The sequence below is a fragment of the Melozone crissalis genome, unplaced genomic scaffold (genome assembly GCF_028551555.1).
Source record: "Melozone crissalis strain CALT ecotype California unplaced genomic scaffold, PUWL_Pcris_2 ptg000068l_1, whole genome shotgun sequence".
NCBI classification, from domain to species: Eukaryota; Metazoa; Chordata; class Aves; order Passeriformes; family Passerellidae; genus Melozone; species Melozone crissalis.
In genome coordinates this window covers 21262340-21284716 of record NW_026535846.1, presented here as the reverse complement: position 1 = coordinate 21284716, position 22377 = coordinate 21262340, and the positions used below count along the sequence as shown (strand labels likewise).

The window sequence follows — 22377 nt, the reverse complement described above, 5'->3', positions numbered from 1 at the left end:
GTCTCCTCACACCCATTGCCAGCAGGAAAACATCTGGCACAAAGGAATTCTGCTGGGTTTATAGCTCTGAAAAATCAGTTTATCTTGGCCATGTTTGTGCCAGCACCATCTGAGCCAGTCCAGGCAGTGCCCTCAGCCCCAGCTACCTCCAAAGAGCCTAAATCAGAGAAAAATGAACAAAAAGATGATTCAACAACCAAGCCCTGAGCCCCCATCCCAGACAAGCCCAGCGTCCCCCAGCTGCAATGAGCTCCTTCCAAAACCCTAAAGTGACACTTCAGCAAGTAATCAGGCCCTCAGCACTAATTGTGCTCAATTAAACAAGGCAATGAGACCAGGCGCTCAACAACACAAACAAAAAACCACCCAAGAGTTAAAAATGAGCTGTCCCATGGGCAGGCAACAAACTTCATTACAAGCTCTGTTCCGTCACAGCAGAGAGAAGGCCTGGCCTTGTGTGACCCAAGAAGAGGAGTGTCCTACTGCAGATCTCATCTGTCCAAGAGTTAAACTCTCCAGATCTCCAAGGATCGAGTCTTTAAAGCTCTGAACACCACAAACAGGTCCCAGACTGTCTCAGGAGCTGGGAGCACCAAAGTCAAACCTGCATGAAACGCACACCCAGCACCTTGGCTTGCAGACTGCAGAACAAGAGTAATAAATGTTTTTGTTACCAAATATCACCTCACAGAAAGGAAACTTTCTTCCTACAGTGGTAATTCACACAAGAAAAGAAATTCTCAATTCTCACACAATTCTCAAAAAAAAACAAGTGACAAACACCCCATGAGCAAGAGTTCAAGGGCAGAGGTGCTACACCAGCCCAGTGCAGGACAGGTATTTAAGTTATTCAGCTGCTCCAGTAGCAAAAAAGGAAAAGTGGTTTGGGGTTTAAACACATAATATTTGATAAACAGACACACAGATGGTGAGCTGAGGCAGAATTCACAACAGCAACTCTGCCTGTACAGGGCACAGGAGGAGTTCCCCTTATCACCCCTCCTCACCTGTGTGCAGGTGCACTCCTCTGCTGGCTGTAAAATCAGGAACTGCATTTAAACCACAGCACATCACACATTCACAGCAAACCAGGGCTACTCTGACCCACTCAGGCCTGAAGGGCTGCAACACCACTGCTTATAGAGCATCCATTTAACAAATATCAGATGTCTAAGGTTAAAGTAAAATTTTTCTACTTGAAAAAGGCCAGAAGAAATGTTCTTTTAAAAAAGTTGTATCTTTCAAAGTTCATGCCAATTCACAAAAAACAGAGAAACACTAGAACCAGATGCTTTTGTGACTGCACTAAGGCCACAATACAGCATCAACACCAATCACAGCAAGCCCAAATTCACAGGCAGAAAGAGACACAACTAAAATTTCTACATGAGACACCTCCTAGAATCTCTCCACCACCATTTCAGTCACGCTTGAGATGACATGGAGCATCAGAAGCTCTGCTCACACAATCCATCTCAGCAGTGATTCAACTGTCACACAACCATGGATTGTGGAATTTGGAAAAATAATTAACTCAATTAAAAAGAGACTTGATACTTTCCAGAACCCAATGCACCAGCGCTGACCAACCTGCCAGCCCTTGTCAGGCTCTCCTTTCACAAGTGCCTGCTCAAAGATAAGACACTTCTTGGTTTGATGCCACAGAACCAAAGGGAGAGATGAAAGAAGGATTTTACAGCAGCCAGCACAGGGCAGCTCAGAAAAGCAAGATGAAAAATCAATGTGGAAGCTGAAGCAGCTGTATTACTTCATAGAGACCGTGGAGTTGAGGGCTGTGGTTGTTCATTACAGCACTTTGATAATGGTGCTGCCTCACATCCACATTCAAACTCTGCTTCTTTCCAAAGCAAGTCCCACAGACAGCACCAGAGCTGGTGCTGCCATAGCCAGGTTTCCATGGCAGGAATGGCCAGGGTTTAAAACCAAAGGTGCAGCAGAAGGGAATGTTCTTTTCTGAGCTGTGCTGATGAAGCAATAGAGCCCTGAAAGAACGGGTCTGGAGCAGTGAGTGTGTCCTGGGGAGTGCTGAGCTGCTCATGCACAGTTACCTCACGCCATTAGAGCTGTACAAGGCTTTGGGAGGGCTTTTCTTTATACCTGACCTCAGACAGACAGAAGAGGGACAGGGACATTGTCATTGCAGAGCTCCCATACCTTCTCGGTGATTTCCTATGGGCATCTCCTCACAGCCAACAAACTGCATCTCCCTTCCCAGCACAGCCAACAAACCCCAACAAACTCTCTCCTCACCCAGTTCACCCACTCTCTTGTAGTGCTCTTCTCCTTATTGGACACAGCTGTGGCCTGTTAAGGGCAGCCTGTTCCTAATCTTTGGTGATTGGTACAGCTGCACTCCTCAGGTGTGAGGGTTCCTTCTGCAGCATCTTTATTTCCTTACATTCTGTCCCTGCACACAGGGAAGGACAGGCACCATGACAAAGCCAGAGCAGAGCCCAGGCCCTTCAGCACACACAGATTCCTTCTGGAGACCAGCAGACACAGATGGAAACACCAGCACTGCAGAACTCACTTTTTCCTAATTTAGAGTTCTAATTATTTAGCAATAATACATTTGTTTATCAGTGTTGGAGGGGAAAAAGCTGATGCAAGAAGCTGCAAGGCATTGTTTGCTGTTGATCTGACATTTCCCAGAGCATGGGCAGCTCCAGCTGTGCCTTCAGCTGGGAACTCCTCTAATCCCACTGCAAGTGCCCTGCTTGAAACCCTGCAAACCCTGCAAGGGCATAGAAACCCTAAACAAAACCTTAGGTAAGCTTAAAACACATTGAGCAGGGCTAATGATAATCATGGCAAAGAACATACATAAACAGGTTGAAATACTTTGGAGACTTCATTAGGAAAAAATCCTACCATCAGTACTTTTGTACTTCTGTAGGGAAAAAAAAGAAAGCATACATTATTCTTGAAAATTATCATTTTACACCTGTTCATTAATTTAGCTACTGAATAGCATTTGAAGTGGCCATGACTAATTTTTTGAAATATATATGATTTTATTTAATGATATTGAAGCTGTTAAAGCGTTTTATTATGAGCTGAAATGTCCAGTTCATATGAAATTCTCTTCTTTCTTTAAATTATCAATGAATGATTTTAATAAAGAATTAACAGCAAAAACTGTCAGTCATGAATACGATGAGGATGAAAATTAAAAGGAGCTAAAAAGGAGTACATAGAATTACAGCATGGAGAAAGCAGATATTCAGGTGAACTTTAGCCTACCTTAACATGAACCTAAGTCTCCAATTTCCGTCAAGTCTGTTCACACAGTGAACAAAAACATCCTTATATTGTCATGGGAAATGAACGAGCAATTTCATCTTATTTCCATCTGGCCAGTGGCTTCCCAATTGCATTTACCAGTATTTGGCAGCAGAAGTAAACACACCAAAGAAATTCACTGCTTTGTTATTGTCTCTACCTGAGAGAAGAGCTATGGCTACTACAGGAGTGTGGGAGAAAAAAATTCAGTGTCCATACTGTTGTAAAGACTGTGAACTACACATACAAGAGAAGACTTGAGCAGCTGAAAGTAATAATTACATTGAATTTATCCCACTCGCCAAAAAAAAAAAAAAAAAAAAAAAACTGCTGATGTGATGTGACTTGATAGAAAAATAAAATAAAGAGCTAGGAATGACACCAAAAGATTAGAAAGTAATTCGTAGCACAAAAGTGCAGCAAGTTCTGTTGCGACACAATAAAACTTCTCAGAGTCTGGCTAAATGGATCATCTTGGAATGCTACTGACAGCCTCCCATTCCTGTGCTAGTCCTGGAGGCACTCAGAAATGGAAACAAAAGTCGAATAAAGAGGGAGAAGGAAGGAAGTCAAACACAAATAAGTCTCAAAATTGATGCTGTTTTTTTCCCTCAGCAATACAAATGTGCCCACAGCATTCCCAGCTGGAATCACCCAGGGAATGGGAGCTCAGCTGGGGCACAGCCTGACCCTCCTCCAGCCACCTGCAAGAGCAGAGGAACATCTGGGAGAGCAGGGGAACATCTGGGAGAGCAGGGGAACCATGCCCAAGCTCTGGTTGCAGGAGCACAAGGAACTCTGACAAGTTTGTGTGCTCAAGCCAAACTGCACAAACAACCTGCTGATCTCAAATGGACTGACTTGGGCTGGAAAAGGCCTCTAAGATCATGAAGTCCAAGCAGCACCACCATGTTCAGCACCACATGCTCGAGTGCCACATCCAGGTGCCTTTGAACACCTCCAGGACACCATGTCCTGGTGCCTTTGAACACCTCCAGGACGCCATGTCCTGGTGCCTTTGAACACCTCCAGGACGCCATGTCCTGGTGCCTTTGAACACCTCCAGGACGCCATGTCCTGGTGCCTTTGAACACCTCCAGGACGCCATGTCCTGGTGCCTCTGAACACCTCCAGGACGCCATGTCCTGGTGCCTTTGAACACCTCCAGGACGCCATGTCCTGGTGCCTCTGAACACCTCCAGGACGCCATGTCCCGGTGCCTTTGAACACCTCCAGGACGCCATGTCCCGGTGCCTTTGAACACCTCCAGGATGCCATGTCCTGGTGCCTTTGAACAGGATGCCATTTTCCCAGGCAGCTTGTGTTAATGATGCTTGACAACCCTTCCTGTGAAGGCATTTTTCCTGAGATGCAATCCAAAGCTCCCTGGTTTAACCCCAAGCCCTTTCCCCCGCTCCTGTCCCTTGTCCCCTGCAGGAGCAGGGCCCTGGTGCAGCAAGAGGAGGGCACAGGGCAAGGCCAGCAGGGCAGTGCCCAGGGAGCAGCTCCCTGGCCAGCCCTGCATGCAGGGACACAGAAATGCAGAGGACGATGAGGAGAGGCTCTGGCAGAGGCCACAGCTCACTCAGCTGAAGGCACACACACTCTCCTGGACCCTGCAGGGACTGGGACTGAGGTGCTTTGGCATCCAGACTCATTCACAGCCCCACTCTGTCGTTTGGGCTCCAACTTTGACAAGCAGCAAACATTTTCCCCAAATACCCAGAGAGAAACGCAAGAGCATCAGCAGATGTCAGCCACGCCTCCTGTCAATTCAGGCAGCAGCTGTGGGATCTCATGTTTATTCCCAATGCCACCTGGCATTTTTCAGTTCACCTAAAATCACTCAGTTACCAATTCCTGAAGCAAAATTAATTAAGCACTCCTGCTGTCACTCTGTCCTTTCTGCAATCAGAAGAGCTCAATACCTGGTACAGCAATAAAAAAAGAATTATTACAAAGCAAGCAATTGATCTAAAAGCAAATCTTACACTGAGCTCTCAAGATAAAAAATAAAACTAACAGGGAGGAAAAAAACATGGAACCTCTTGCAATCTTGTATGTTTTTTGCCTAATTAATGTAATCAAGCTGAAGGAAGTGGCATCAACCCAACAAATTATGCTCTGTGGAAGAATAAAAAAGATCATAACTTAGTTTTACAAATTAGTTTTGCAAAAAAAAAAAGTAACAGGGGATCTGTACTCTTATTAATTGTTTGTATAATTGATTGCTACTTTATTCGACCACCACATTTAATGACTACTATTAATTTCACATGAAATATTCCTTGCTCTGTTAAAATTGCCCTAAAATGATTGTAAACAGTCTAATTGTCAATCTCTAGCAAGAACTTGTGCAGTAAAGTTGTACAGCTAAAGTGAACTTAATTACCCACTTTGTATTGGGATGGCTTTCAGCTCTCTATCAACAGCATCAGCGGGTGCCGGGGCCACAAAAAATCCAAAAAAAAGACAAAACAACCAAAACAACAACTCTCAATGCACACACAGAAATCCCAACCACACCCACACCTGATTCCAATCCCAAATTTACCCACAGCTGATTGCAATCCCAAACACACCCATGGCTGATTCCAATCCCAAATTTACCCACAGCTGATTCCAAACACACCCACACCTGAGTCCAATCCCAAACACACCCACACCTGAGTCCAATCCCACACCCGAGTCCAATCCCACACCCGAGTCCAAACCTGGCTGTGCCTGTGGAAGATGCTGCTTTTGCTGTGAGACATTAAAAGCAAATATTAACAATTCATGGCACACAAATGGCCACAGAAACACAGATGAACATTAGAAATCAAACAACAGCAGGCAAACAAGGATTAAACTGAAAATATCCTCCGTGGGGCCCATTTAGTGTGGGAGATGTGCTGTAAGAAGCTGGAATAAAACCCAGGGGCCTTTTCCATGACTTCTCTCCCATTTTGCCATGAATACTGAAATGAAGGAGCCTCAGGACTGTGTCCCCCATTTGCCCCTTTGCCCCAGGGCTGGAGCAGCTCCTGGGGGCAGATCCTGAGCTCTGCACAGCCCCAGGGTCTGACCCAGCAGAGCCATCCCTGCAGTTCAGAGCTCTCACAGAACTTTTCTCATGGAGGAGATGTTTGCTACGTCAATAAAATGCTGCCCATAATAGCATTTCTAATTTCAACAGCCACATGGCCCAGTTGTATTTTTTCCTCTGACATCAGGCCACCATCACCACCAAGCTGAGACAGGACAGCTGTAATTATTTCACAGATTCTGATGAGTTTTTATCCATACAATTTTCAAAAGTAAAAAAAAAAAAAGTATCAAGACTCAGGAAAAAAAGTCATTAAACTGCTGTCATATTTTACCAAGATTCTAGCAAATTCATTTTTGTTTATTACTATGAGAAGTCTAATAACCAGATATCTCTTAAATTATTAGTTCACCCACTGTTCCCCTTGATGATGCCCATAAAAACTCACCTTCACAAACAAACATACTTATGGGAATCACATTTTCCAAAGGAACTTGCCAAATTATGAAGCTAAAATCTCAATATCCAAAAATCCTTTTATACAGTCAAGTTAATTAGATATTGGTATTTAATGGAAAACACTAAAATGTTAATAAAAATGAAGTGATAAATTGATTTCTTCTATCACTGTGGTATCTGACATTTAACAATCCTGACTAAATATTGAAACACCAAGTAAAATACTCATGTCCAAACAGACATTTTAGTATTCTCTTCCTTTTTAAAGCATTGCTCTATCAACAAGGTTTTAAATAAACATGCATGCAAAATACATAAACATATTGAATTTCAAATTGCTTGACTTTTTAGTGTAATGTAGCCCACCCTGGTTATACACTCTGCCCTACAATCAAATACACAATGTTAAATTTCCACTGATTTAGTACACAAGGAATTTGATTTTATGTTTATGTTTTTCGCCCATTTAGAGTAAATAAATAAATAAACAAGATTAGCTGGTATTTATTGTTATATTGAACCTGCAGAACTCAAAAAGCAGCTTTCACAGGCCTCAGGGCCAAAGCAGAACTTCACAGGGTAAAAGGATCATATTAAAAATAATTGGCAAATGATCTGCCTTAATAGATTCCATTCATTTCGGCAGTAAAAGCCAGCACCCCATGAGGTTGAGTGGTAAGCAGAGCTTTGATAGCTGATCAATAGAAATAAGGATAAAATGTTGGGAAATTAGTACTCCACAAACAAATATTGCAAACTGAGGCACTGTGGAGGGCAGTACCAAACAAAGGCAGTGGGTGTGAGGAGGCTGTGCCCAGCAGGGCTCAGCACCAACGCTGTGCCAGGGCTGTGCCAGGGCTGTGCCAGGGCTCTGAGCACACAGCGCAGGGCAGGGCTGGGTGGGAAGGATCAAAGTTTGACAAGAGTCTCACAGATAGGAGTGCTTGGCAGAAACATCTCCGAACGTAGAATCTGAAGAAGGAGCAGAAATGAAAGCAAGTTTTGATATAGAGGAAAAGAATTGCTGAGCCAGTCTCACTGGATAACCAAGGAGGCAAAGGGTGTGTGAGTTAGAAGGGATTTTATGGCTTAGAGCAAAGGATAAACCCACCCCAAACAAGAAGATGCTTTTACCAAGTAAAAAGAGAGCACAGGCAAACAAGACTGTTGATGTTGCAAGTAGAAAAAAGGTCTCAGAATTTTCCACTGCAAGAAAACTGAAAAACAACTTCTAGCTTAAACTGTAATGTACTGACTCCTGTGACTGGAGAACAGTAACAGGAATATGTAGCTATGATAGGCTATAGGTAAAAGTTAAGGTATAGATTGGTTCTACTGTATTGAGATGCTCAGCTAAAAAAAGTATATAATGCATTGTAACCTAAAGAAAAGTATATAATGCATTGCAACCAAAAGAAAAGTATATAATGCATTGTAAGCCAAAGAACAGTATAGAATGCAATGTAACCAAAACCAAAGGGTCTCCAGGCCTGCCTGCAGCTGGAGCTGACAGCTGTGGGCACAGCTCTGTCACCCACCACCCTGGACTGCTGTAACACCTTGGGAACAATAAACTGCATTTTGTATACAATAAACTGCATTCTGTATACAATAAACTGCATTTCGAGGAGCCCCTGGAGTCCCACATCTCTCATTCAGGCCCCACACTGCCCAGGGAAGGCACTCCCACTGTCCCCATCACCCTGACCAGTGGCCACCTCAACCAGGGCACCCCAACAGTTCCATACCCTGGCACACTGCAGTGCTTCTGGCATTCCAGTGTCACTGTGGAACACAAACAGCCAGCTGTTTGGTGACAAGCACATCTGAGAGCCCCTCTGTAAAGGGGGTGAAGCCACTGATCATTTCTGGGTGATGACCAGAGGGGTGTTTTACTGTGCCTTCTGTGGACCATGCACTATTAGGACAGTCTCTGAAAACACAGAGAAATAAGTATAAATTAGCTATTAATGAGACGTTCAAGGAGAGAAAAAGGAGACAGCAAACCAGGATGACCAGAAGCAGCAGGGTTAAAACTCTGCAAAACACATCTGTCTGAAATACAGAGAAGTGCAATGGCACAGGTTGTAAATGCTCAAAGATCCTGAGTTCACTGAAGACAAAACACAATGAAGACTTTACCAGGTGTAAAGATGTGACCTCTGGCTTGGAAAACACATCAGCTGCTGGCAGATGAGAAGGATCTCTGTTTAATCCATTCTGTGTACATGCAGCAGCAGCCATTTAATACATATTAACACGTATTTACTCTTAGGACTGAGCAGCTGCTCTCAGTTACTTGCTGAAGATGAAATGCAGAGCACAACCAGCCTGAGGTCAGCCTTGGATGGTTGTGTGTGTTGCCACCACCTTGGATTTACCTTGGAAAAGCTTTCCTGGGGCACAGGTACCCACAGTGTTGTGAACACACCCAGGTGCCCAGAGAACACTCAGGCAATGATTATCTGCCTGCAGGACACACAAGATAAATTACTGCCACATCACAGCATCAGTCCCGGGGGACACACAGGTACTAAATTAAGCTGCTTGCATTGGAGCAGGCTAAAAATAGTGCAGAGCACACAGCTCCCAGTCTCTCACCTTCAGCACAACATCAGGCTCCACTGCTCACCCCAGCACAGGCAGGATCCACTGGACAGCCTGAATTCAGCACCTGAGCTCTGCTTACCTTTATATCACCAACACAAGCCAAATCTGGCTAGAGTGACTCATTAAGAGTCTCTGTGCTAATGATCCAAATCTTCAATTAAATAACAAAAAAAAAAGCCAAAGAACACCTTGGCATTCACTCCACAGAAAATGCATTCAGAAAATGCAGCTTGATGATAATTCCACACTGACTTTTACCACGTGGGCTTCTGCTTTTAGAAAGCCTTTAAGCCACGGCCTTTTCACAGTGGGAAATGATTCAGTAGTGGTATTCTACAATAATGACATTCCCACGTCACAGAACAGAATAAAGCACCTGAGAGGAAGTTTCAGAGACATTTCAGTTTCTCACGTTGCAGAAGACACACAATATAGAGAGTTGTAATTATAGCTTTACATCCATTTGAGATGATTAATAAGTAATTCCAAAAGCTGATACTTTTGTTATTATCTGTACTAATGCCTATGTACCTAGTATTTTCAATTTCTCAATGAATTCAGAAACTTAATAGCATGATTGTTAACTTTTAATCCTTTAGATAGCTTTTGAATGTCTCCTTCTCCAAAGAACCTTTATTCCTGCAGGTAACAGAAGTATCCTTGCTCTGCTATAAATGGCAGGAATTCTTGCAATAGCAGCTGTTCTGTCCAAGGCAGCCTGGAACAGCATTACAGGTGAAGCAACTATCACTCAGAGAAATGTTCCATGTCAAGAGCAGATGACATTTTTTTTGAGCTTTTTGGTCAGCAATAAGAAAGGAAAAAACAGTTTTGCACATAAAACATAAAATCCATGGAGAGGGCATCATTTTTCTACAAACACAGAATCACTGCAGGTCAGCACAGTGAGCAAGTGGAACCAGGCCATGAATCAGACACATTTTGTCAGTTTATGCTTCTGCAGAAAAAAACCCCCACATTCTATTTCTTTTGATAGAAAGTAAATTTAGGAGCAAGTGCAGGATGTGCTAACCGTGGTTCTGCTGAAAGATGCAGGGGGCAGCTCTTTAATGCAGCCTTGCAAGAACTATTTTACAAGCAAGACCATCAATTTTGCTTATAACCATGGCTTTGTTTACAGTGGGGTTTTATTTATTTAAGCAAATGCATTGTTATTCCTAGAACTCTGCTGGAAGTGCTCAGCACAGTGAAATATTGGTGCAGAAGTTATTTAATAGTCAGCACCAACTGTCCTGGTAAGGAGCTGTCTGCTCTCCAGCCTTTCTCTGGACGTTTTATTCTTCCCTACTTCACTTGGGTCACAAATCCCCAGCCAATGCTCAGCTGAAGAACCTGCACTGAACACTCAGCTGGAGTTGCCTTGGCCAACACTGAGGGAGCTGCCAGAAAATGGATCTACAGCTCCAAACCCATCAGAAGGCAAAAGGGATGGTTCTAAAAGGAATGGTTCTAAAACCATTCTGCACAGAGCCAGAACTGACCTCCAGCTCACCATCAGTGCATTTCATGTGCATTTCCAGACAGCAATTCCTGCATGTCAAAGAGAAGCCACACCTGAGGAAAACTGCCACAGTGGATAATCCCAACAGATCATGGAACAAAGGATTGCTGTCAAATCCATAGAATGATTTAATCACATCATCACTGAATGGTTCAGGTTGGAAGAGATCTTAAAGATCATGTTGTTCCAAGCCCTGCCATGGGCAGGGACACCTTCCAGTATTGCTGCTCAGAGCTCCATCCAACCTGGCCTTGAACACTTCCTGTTGAGAGTAATTAGATTCACATTAAATAGATTTTTAGGATATCTAACCTAACTTCCCATGAAAAATCAGTTGTATACTTGAAGAGGAGCATCTTTTGCAGGCTATTCTTTCTGTTTTGACATTAGAGAAAGCATTCTTCTCAGTTTAATCTCTTTATTTATTCATACAGAAGGGGTTTTATTCCAGGAATATAGATTTCTATTTGCTTAAAAACAAACAAACCCCGTTTCTTTTTGCAGCTCAACACAGATTCTTTTTTCAATTCAACTTCTAAATTTCTTTTTCATCGAATTCATAGGAAAAAAATACTCTCTGTAAGAGCATTATAGATCAAGAGTGCTTCATGAATGTATTCATATTTCATGCTAATTAGTCTTTGTACACAATCCCTGTCTCTGCAGTGCCAGCACATGTGTCTCTGTCCTCAGCTCCTCATTAGAAGTGCTGGGCTTTATTTGAGCACTGCATCACTGAGCCTCAGTCAGACACTGGCAATGCAGAGCTGCCTTCCTTCCCCTGCAGGATTTCACACAGAGCTCCACTCCTGAGAAAAACCAGCATGGAGGAGGTGCAGAGGGGACCAAGCTGTACCACAGTGATCACACAGTGGGCTGGAGTCCCAGACTGCTGGAATGGGTGGGTGATGAACATTTGGCTGTGTCACCAGCAGTGATCCTCACACTTCCCTAATGGGAACCTCCAACACCTTAAAGGCTGGGAAAAACCCACTGGGCCAATTTCCTTTGTAGGAAAACCCCAATGCCCTTGAGAGTTCACCTTCCCTTGGCTTTTCTTTATAGTCAAACTGCTGTTCCATCTTTCCTCCTCAAAATTTTCATTTTCTGAGAGTTGAGGTATAACAAATTAATACAAGAACTCTGTAAGCAGCCACCTAAAATAAACACATTACTAAGACAACTCAGTCACAACATTGTTATAAATACATAGAAGAGGTTTTTTTAGACAATACACGTCTGTCCCCACTCCAATTCTATTTAAATTCTCTTTAAATTCTTCCAGTGAAGCTTTCTGACAAAATTACTAATTGAAACTTGCAGAAAATCTGAGCAGCAGGGGCTTTGTTACTAATATTTTTGAGAAGTTTTCCAGTGCCAGAGATGGTTTAAGCAAAGGATGGCCTTGCAGAGGCACACACACACAGCAGAGCCCTCCAATGCCAGTGTGCCCCGTGGCACTGAGCAGGCAGGGGATAATCAGCTTGTACCTGCACAACTCCTCCAGTCACTCAGGAGCCAGCAGGACTCCCCATTGCAGATCCCTGCTCCTCACATCTCCAGCAGGGAGCTCTCACGTGCCCCAGTGATGCTCCAAAGGGGTTAAGCACTGCCAATTAAAGTAAAACTGAAGGAATGGCCTCCACTTCAGAGCATCTGACCTGGATTCAGAACAGACAGAATGCTGATGCTGGAATGAACTCCATTTCTGCAGCAATTCTGGGGAATACATTATGCTGTACCTCCAAGCAATCCATGAATAATGATAGCAGCCTTCAAATAGCCCAGACCTCAAACTATTTCCCACCTGTCTCCTCATCTGAATACAATTTAATTCACACATGCTGTTTGGATTTGATTTTCTGGAGGTGCAATTATTGCAGTTCTTGCTGTAATGCTGATTAAGACAATGGCCAAACTTCTCTCTCAGAACTCTCTTACAGAACAACAATGCTCTGAAAAAAGAAAAAACTAACTCAGCTGCAGATGCAAAGAAAGCAGGCTCCAGGAACAACCAACTGGAGAGAGGAAAATTGCATCCATCTGACCCATCCCTCTTGATTTTTCCCTCTTAGGAATCTACCATAAAGTTTTAAAAGCAGAGTCCCGAGAGACACAATCAAAGTGTGTCCCACAGACCTGCAGTGAAATTCCTGCCTCTGTCCAACTCTAAAGCATGAGCATTCTGAAATAGTTACATAAATAAAATCTTACAGGAAAAGACGACAATAAACAAAAATAGCACAACTGACACTGAGCCTAACTTCTGAAAAAGTCTAAATAGATTTTATTTGTTAATCTGGGATATTCTTCATTCACTGATACAGGATGAGAATAACTACAGTCAGTAGGTCACACCAACAGGACATGTATTTTCAAAATAAATTATGTTTTCTTAGACTCCATATTACAAACTATCCTTTGACATAGAAATTAAGCTATTGAAAGGTGAGTGCATTAAAATGCTATTTGAAATAAAATGTTAAGACCAGATATTTATAATCTTTATCTCCTAATTGGAACTTTTGCTTTCTTTTAGACCTTTCTGAACACTACACTCATATCAGTCCTTTTTTCCCATAATTAATTAAATGGGTCCTGATGCTCTGGAAATAAGACTTGGACTCTAAAATAACTCTAAGATCATGTAAGAAGTAAAAAAATGTACATGAAATATATCAAAATACAGAGATACATAAATCTATGCTAGATGGTAATATTTTCAGGCAGCAGTTTGTTTAAACCATGCAAAGCTTTTTCACCCTTGAGTTTGAGAGTTTATCTGCTGAATAAATCCAGTGGAGAAGAAATGGAAAGTGAAAAATAGTAAACTAATAACTCACTCCTCCTTTATGGCACTTGAATTTATTCTGTTGCTGAAAAACAACAATTTCAAATACATCCAGAGATGAAAACAAACCAATCTGCTGCACTTGTGTGCGAAACAGATATGAAGACTGATGACCTAGGTGCGCAAGGCAAGGAAATGAAATTGTGCTGCCACAGCGCCCTGGGTGACCCCACAGTGCAGAGCTGATCCTGCTCTCTTGGATCCCACCCTGCTGCAAGGAGAGGGAAGGGAACCAAACAAACTCAGCCTGAGCCATCAGCAGACCAAGGGAGCCACCTGCAGTCTGCAATCCTGAAGCAAATTCCTGGGGAGTTCAGAGGTTTCTCTTCCTTTTTCTGTTGCCAAAGCAGCGCAGGAAGCTGAGCTAGAGCAACACAGCCACACAAAACACAGAGATCCCTGCATCAGCTGAGTCCTGCTGCCTCACACCTACAGATGCAGCTGCCTCACAGGAAATCTGGCCCAGCTGGATCCACTGAAAGCCTGAAATGTTGAAGTTCTCTGATGAATTAGATCTGGGCTTCTCAGCACAGCAAATTCAAAGCCATTCTCTAAAAGTACTAATTGCTGTTCCTTGTATTTACAAGGCCCAAATGCAAATGAATGCAAAGAATTTCCTTCAAGTTGAATGGTGCACTGACCTACCATAGATTCTTTATATACACATTATTTATATACATATTCTAGACATTATTCATATAAAATCAAAACCTGAACATTTTGTTCATATTTTGCTCAATTACAGCTTACATGGAAGTTTGTCTTTTCTCTTGTCCCTTCCCACTCAAATTCCCATAATGTGGAAAATACCACTCAGCTATTAAGACCTTGCTTCAGTTTTGAAAACATATGAAAATGATTGTTGAATTGTATTTTAAAAGTGTAATTGTAAAGCAACAGAACCCTGATGGAGAAGTTTTCCCTTGAGGCAAGCTGGATGGATAATGAATTCTGCATTGGAACAATCCCAGTAGTTACAGACTATTATGTACTAATTACTACCTTTACAGACCTACTGTACACATAATTAATTTCTTCAGAGCACTACTATCATTCTTGACTGGCAAAATACACAACCTAAATTACAAGAGGCAGAAATTAACACGATCCTTTAGGGAGAAGGCATTAACTTGCTTTGCAGTGTTTTGCAATTAGACCATCAATCAAACAGTGAGGAATGATTTGGAGAGCAGCAGGCCCAGCCCTGAGCATTGTCCCAGTCCTGAGGATGGAATGTGTCACAACCTGGCTGCAAATCACAGCACTGCAGCCTTGACCTGCCCTGTTAGGAGACACTTCACACTCAATTCTATGGGATTTAACATCCCATAAATTAAACAGGAGCTTTTTAGCATCATATTCCAGCAAGCACTGAAGACATGGCAGTGCTGCTGCTGCCCTCCCTTCTGCTGGTGGCCAGAGAGAAAATTTCATATCAGGGATAAAGGCAAAGTTTGGTAAAAGAGTGATTGCCATAAAATGACCTGCTTAAATTATTTCAAAGATTTAAGTAGGTTCTTGACAAGAACACCAGTATTTTAAACTGTTAATTTCAGTTGCTGGGGTTTTAGGACATTCTACAGAATTAAACCATACACACTCCCAACTCCATGAAAAAGCAGTAGCCCAGGTTTCCTGAGATGTATAACTACACTGGGTTAACAACATTACACGCAAAAATTATTGTTCAACTTGATAACAGTATTTCTCCCCAGAAGTACCACACCCCTTCAGCTCTGGCTGCATTTCTCTAAAGCAGACAGCACTCAAACAGCAGCTGGCAGCTCAGTGACAGCAACATTGAGTCATTTCTGGAGTATCTTAAACCAAAACTATGTTACATGAGAAAAATGCATCGTGTCTTTCTCATCGTAGCAAAGAATCATGAATAGCATTCAGAGGTTTAATCAAATTTCAGCGCTACAACTTACAGGGAATCACAAAGTTTTAATAAATGCACACACTACCATTGCTTTTACTTCAGTTACCATTCCCGGTGGCATTCCAAAATTCCACAGAACACAAAACTGTAAACACTAAGTCATCCAAACTGCTTTTGGCAATTGTCAGTTTGCTTCCACTCATCCCTTTGTTTGTTTTACATGCTGACTGTGCTCCTGGGAGAATATCACATGCATTTCCATTTGGCTTTTTATCACTCTCCTGTAATGTACTCATGAAATGGGATAAAGCAAGAGGGAAATCTGATCCCAGATGATGCCCGAATTCAGCATTTGGGACATCGTGGAGCTGCTTAAGGACAAAGGGGAGGAAGAACAGTGAACATCAATCCTTGTTTCCTTTTGCAGATGGCAGCTGCAGGAAAAGTTGCTTCTGGCATGCAATTCTTTGGGTCTGTGCTGCAACCAAATGCTCCAAGAGTCTTTTTGACTTCCAGCAGGTTCTCAAGTTTAAAAAAACCTTGAAATCAGACAGACAACTCCTCCTTTCTGCAGGAGTCAGCCAAGTACAATTTTCACATCCTGAGTTCTGTGCAGCAGCATTTTTCATGTGCATCCTTTGTTATGGCATCTTATTTTCTACAGCCATTAACTGAGAACAAAACAAGGGAAAATATCTGCAAGGCCATCGGCACACCAAGCTATTGGAGGAGCTGCTGCTGTTCCCTGTTTTACAACTGTGCAACTATGTCAACAAGAATTTCTTCTCACTGCAAACTGTCAGCTATGTCAACGTTTCAAGAGGGTTTTTTCAGCATTTTTAACGAAGAAGCTTTTCAGGAATTCTGAAACATTTCTTCAGATTTCTGGTGCAAGAATTCAGCTCAAGGCAGAAGCTTGTCCTTTTCATTTAGAAGGGGCTCATGCCATTCTGTCATCTGCTGCTGGGCATTCCTTCCTGCCACACCAAAGGCAGTGACCAACTCCACAGCATTTTACCCTCCCTGCAGTGCTAGGAACCAAGAGTCAATCCAACTTGGGCATGGAAAAAAGGATAAATTACTGCAAATGATGCTTTTGAATTACTGCATGGAATAGCTGAACATTTGGACCAGAAAGTGCTTCCAAGGTGTGCTGGAAAAAGAGAATTCTAATGGTTTAAATTCACCGAGTACTGAAAGGAATATGAATCTATCTTATGAAAAACACAGCCATGACCAACTCTTTGAAGAGGTTTCAAAAGGACACAGAAAAAAAATCACATTCAGAAATAATTCAAGGAATCTACTCAAGAAATAGTTCATTACAGTCCTCTGAGAGCCCTTCCTGAATTAATCTTTTTTAACACTGTGTTAATAAGAACTGCTGTTCTTATTCCAGAAATTCTCAGCTAGGAATAATAATGCAAATAAACATGATGTTCGGATCAGAATTTAAATTTAATTATAATTCCATTAAAAGAAAACTCACATCTGTCTGCAACATACAGTGCACTTTTAAAAGGTATTATTGCAAAAAAAGTTCCTCCCCTCATGCTGTAAAGTGAAGGGGGAGCAATTCTTGTAATAGACTGTTATGCTTAATATATGTTTTAAATCATCTTCCTGCTATAAAACCATCAAATGGATTCCATGGTATTGCACAAAGCATAAAAGAAACTGCCATTACACAGTTTTAAACTTAATAAAAGCACAATAAAGAGCAAAGTAAGAATGTACCTTTCATTTGGGTTCCAAAGGTAAGTGCCAATTTCGCAAACAGCTCCGGGTCTTCAAATTTATCTTCTTCAGCTTTTACCCAAAAGCTGTTTTCTCCTATTTCTTGAGGCTCTATCTGCAAGGGAAACAGCACCTCCAGAGTCAATCAGGAGTGTTTCCAACAGCCAAGGTGAAACAAATGCTACAGAACCTCTGTGAGCACTGGGCTGAGGAAGCTCAGCCCCGTTCTGGAATGTTCCATCCCTGCTGTTCCTGCACGAGCACGGTGAGCTGAGCTGCCACAAATGGGCTTTATTGTACTTCTCCCACTCAGCAAGTTCTCCAAACAGAACTAAAAACAGCAGCTGGCTCTGAAAGCGTTCCAGCTCTCTCTAGAGAGTTCCCAAACTCTTTTCTCTGCTACCTGAGAACTGTGTGGAACAATTTACCAGGAAATGAAGTGGCCATGGGGACCTGGCAGAGACTGAGGCTGAGCTCTCTGCTGGCTGTACCAAAGCAGGAAAATGCTCTGCAATACAGAAGCTGAAAGACAACTTGACTCTTCATGTATGACTCAGAACTGCTGTTCTGTTTTCAAAATATGCTCCTCTAACAGCTTTGAGCACATTATTAATTATTGTTTATAAATTTCTTTAAATGAAAATAATTTCCAAGGGCTATTTAACTTCAAGATGATATGCAGGGAATTCAGCAATGCTGCATTTGTCAGCCTCAGTCCAATTTCCCTGCAACATCCTGGTCCTCCACCTTTCAGCCCAGCTTTACAGCAGCTCCAGGGAAGACATTTTAAAAAACTGCCTTAATCCAACACTAATGGGGAAGACAGTTACAGCAAAAGGGACTAAATTAAACAGTAAGAATTTTATTCCTCAAATGATGGCTCCTTAAAAGTGATGATCAAACAGACTTTGCACTTTCTCAGCAGGCAGGGGATCTCTGGCACTGTTCCCAGAGCACTTCAGCAAAGCGTCCATCTGCAGTTCCTTCCCATTGTCACAGCCAGTGTTCACAGACACTTCAGAAATTATTCCTACAAACTCCCCAATGGAACTGATCACAATGAAACTGGCTGCAATTACCAATATGTGTTATACAATAAAAGCTTGCTTTTCTCTGTGCTTACAGGACAGCAGTCTATGTCCCACAGTTCCAAAACTCCTGCAGAGCATCCTGATCCATCCTTTCTCCACAAGACATTTAATTCCTCCTCCCATGATGGAGAAAAGTTATCATTTATCTTTTTAGGCAATTATTTTATCAGAATTACAGAAAAAGTAAAGATTTTCAAACTGATTAATACTCTAAAACCACAGCAGGCTGTTCAATATCAGTCTACTTAAATATGGAAAGCCTGTTTTTAAACTATGGCCACCAGATATGCTTTCAGATTGTCTGAGCACATCTCCAAATATTTTGAAGTAATTTGAAATCACTGAAGCATTAATTCATCTGCCAAAAGAAACTATAAATTGGCATGCCACATATTTCCACACAGGCTCTCAACCTTCTGGATTCCTCCTCCAAGGCTGGTGGGATTATTCTGCTGTTTTGTTACCTCAAAGTCTTTTGACTACTCAGAATTGAGAGGAACCACACAGCATGGAATATATAAAAGTCCTTTCATTTGCCTTGATGATTCAGTGATTTCGGTACTTTTTCCTACACCAAACATCAACATATCTGTCATTTTTCATACCACTAAAAACTGCCAACCACAACTTTAGGATGCAATGATTTAGTCTTGACAACAGATTCAATTACCTAATACTCCACATTGATTTTCTTTATATGGAAGGAGCAGTGGCTACACTGATCAAAAAGGGGTTTTAAAACATCACACCCCAGCACACACCTGGATGTTGGTGTAATTCTCTTATTAGAGGGACTGGATATACTGAGAGACAAGGAATAACTGGCAACTGCTTTAAGGGCTCACCTGCAAATCAGATTGTGCTTGCACTTTACTGCTCAAGTAATGCTTAGATTCCAAGATGGTTTTAAAAATGAAATGTGATTAAATACAATCAAGCTAAGCCACTGGAAGCTCATGATGCCCAAACCCTTCCCTTGAGCAGCCCCATGGCTCCTCCCAGTGGCCACAGCCCTGCTCCAGCACATCACTGATTGAGAACAATAAATATCAGGGATAAATAATCAACAAGTAACACTAAGAGCAGATACCAGCAATCCCTGAACTCACAGCAACATTAAACATCAGGAATTTAAAAAGCTTAAGTTGGTTTGCTTTGCTAGTGTGTGTGAAAGCTGCTATAAAACAGTTTGAAGATAGAGGTATATTTTTATACAACTTGAGGGATGTTCACTGCAGCTGAGACAAGGCACTGGAAGTAAGCTGCCTTCCTGGGACACTGGGCACCACAATGACTGGAATTAAACTGACTTCCTGAGACACTTGGTACCAACAATGACTGGGGGTAAGCTGCCTTCCTGGGACACTGGGCACCACAATGAGCTCTGCCAAGATGAATGTGATTTAAAACATCACAACACGGTACCAAGCCTATCTGTGCAGTGCAGGAGGGGAAGGAACATCATCCCCACACCTCAGGCATACCTTGGACCAGTTGATTCTCTTCATGGACACTTCCAGCTTATACTTCTTCTTCTCCTTCATCCCGTGGGGCAGCGCTGGCACCATGGGGAAGGGGGCAAAGGGGGCCCCTCCCAGGGGGGGAGGCACTGGGGGCCCCCCAAAAGGCGGCGGGGGAGGGATTGCTGCCCCGGGCAGAGGGGGAGGAGGAGGAGGCAGCCCTGCCCCTCCAGGCAGAGGGGGGGGAGGAGGAGGCCCTGCTCCCCCGGGCAGAGGGGGAGGTGGGGGCACACCAGGCAGAGGAGGGGGAGCTGGGATGGCTGCACCGGGCAGAGGAGGAGGAGGAGGAGGAGGAAGGGATGCACCAGGTAAGGGAGGAGGAGGAGGGATTGTTGCTCCACCTGGCAGAGGAGGTGGTGGGGGAATTGTTACTCCACCTGGCAAGGGAGGTGGGGGAGGAATTGTTACTACACCAGGCAGGGGAGGGGGTGGAGGAATTGTTACTCCACCGGGTAATGGAGGAGGAGGAGGAATGGTTCCTGCACCAGGGAGGGGAGGAGGAGGAGGGATGGCTCCGCCAGGGAGGGAGGGCGCCGGAGATGGTGGGACGTTCTCACTTGGGTGGGCTGGCATTGCTGGGCCTTCTGTCAGGCCTGGACCCTGGAACAGAACAGAGGAATTCCCTCCATCAGTGACACCAGGCAGTTTGATATGAAGCTGAACCAACCAGGATGGTTTTTAGCCAACTGCATCTCAAGAAAGTGAGAAATGCAACTGTTCTCCTATTTAAATGAGAAACAATAACAATAGATTATCCCACGTACCATAAAGCTGCCGAGTAAACTGAATAACCTAGCATTTTTATCAAAACAAATTGTTTCAATTTTAAAGAAAATTTAATAGTAGCAGTAACATTTAAGTGAACAGAACAGCATTTTATTTCTTACCAATGCACAAAACATTTATCCCACTTAGGACACCCCTGCAAGCTGGGGCATCAGAGATGAGAATAACCATGGTGAATTTGAACAACACTCATCTGCTGCTGGGAGAGCTTCCCCAGCCATCAGTGCAGCAGCTGGTGCACTGGAAGAGGCCACAGGACCACATTGTTCAGAGCTACTCTGACATCTGGAGGGGTGAAGGGTGTGCAACAACCTGTCCTGCTGTCCTTTGGATCTGTCTGAGGGCGCTTCTTTGGTGAGAGGACGAAAGAGCAATCACAATATCCACTCTAATAAGTTCTTACTAATTAATAAGGAAGAGAAACAGCAGCATGTCACACCATCAGAGGGGTGAGCGCAGCTAAAAATAAGTGTCATCAAATTCTGTGGGGAGCATAACACCAGAAAAGGGAACAGACCCCAGAATTACATGGTTAATTACCCAGTGGTCAGCATTACTGTGAATGCCCTGTCATGTCTGGATAATCTGAACTGTGTTAGAATCAATAACACAGGATTAACAATTAATTAGACTAAAAGTACATTCTTTACTTTGCACAAGACACATTATGTTTGTTTGCTCACAAGTTATAATGCAACAATTGCTGGAGAACTCATTAAAACATTTGTCACATTTCAGTGGAACACTGGCTTGTAGGAATTTGTAACAAACACGAAAATTGGCAAGGAAGTAAGAACAGGAGTGTTTGAGTCTCCATCTTAGTGCCCAAATAGGAAGTGAGATCACAGGCTTTAAGGCAGAAAAAATAAAGATTAAAAGGCAGACCTTGCCTAGCATTGAAGGAATACAAAATAAGCCAGACTGAGGCAAAAGCACTAAATTCTAATATCTGTTAGTTCCTACAAGGTGTAAATGATCTGTCTAAATCATAAAGCTGGTGTAAAAAAAAAAAAAGCTTATATAAAGTGTAAGCGTAAAACCTATATATAAAACCAAAAGCCTTTAAAAATAAACACTTCCAAAACAAAAACTTACTGCAAAACATACTGGAGCAGCAATGTGAAAGCATAAACAAATAACTGAAGGAAAAAAAAAATCAGGCTGGATCCAAGATTTTTATAGTGTAAGAAACATTTTTTCTCAATAAAACAGTACCTGTGACAGGTTGAATTTTGTAAAATCTTTCCTCCATTAACTATCCTTAGTAACTTATGCTGGCTGCCAAACAAATCAATACGCCTTTACCAGACATTCCAAACTCCAGACAGACCAGTTACTCTGGTGCAATTTCTTCTCAACTCCTCCTCAAAAGAAAACCCACTCAGCTGTAGAACTTGATGTGATATAATTTTATTACCTGGGTCCGGAGCTGTTTGACTTCTGATTCAAGTTCTTTGATTTTCTCCTCTCGTTTCTGCAGCTCTGCTTGTGCCTCTTGTCGAGCTGTGAACTCTTCATCAAACTGTAAAGATTTAACCAGCACAGCAGAGTGAGTTCAGTTATGGCCACACCAGAGCCTACACTGGCA

General features: G+C 42.7%; 1 protein-coding gene across 2 annotated transcripts in view; it reads right to left on the bottom strand.

Moving 5' to 3' along the window:
* DIAPH2 (diaphanous related formin 2) overlaps positions 1–22377 on the bottom strand; it is a 167078-nt gene that overhangs the window by 108744 nt on the left and 35957 nt on the right. For both annotated transcript variants that reach the window (XM_054289531.1, XM_054289532.1), the window contains 3 exons: positions 22207–22311; positions 19968–20603; positions 17393–17507 (listed from right to left, as the gene is read on the bottom strand). In XM_054289531.1, coding sequence (XP_054145506.1) covers positions 17393–17507; positions 19968–20603; positions 22207–22311 — 856 coding nt within the window. The remainder of the gene's footprint in view (positions 1–17392; positions 17508–19967; positions 20604–22206; positions 22312–22377) is intronic.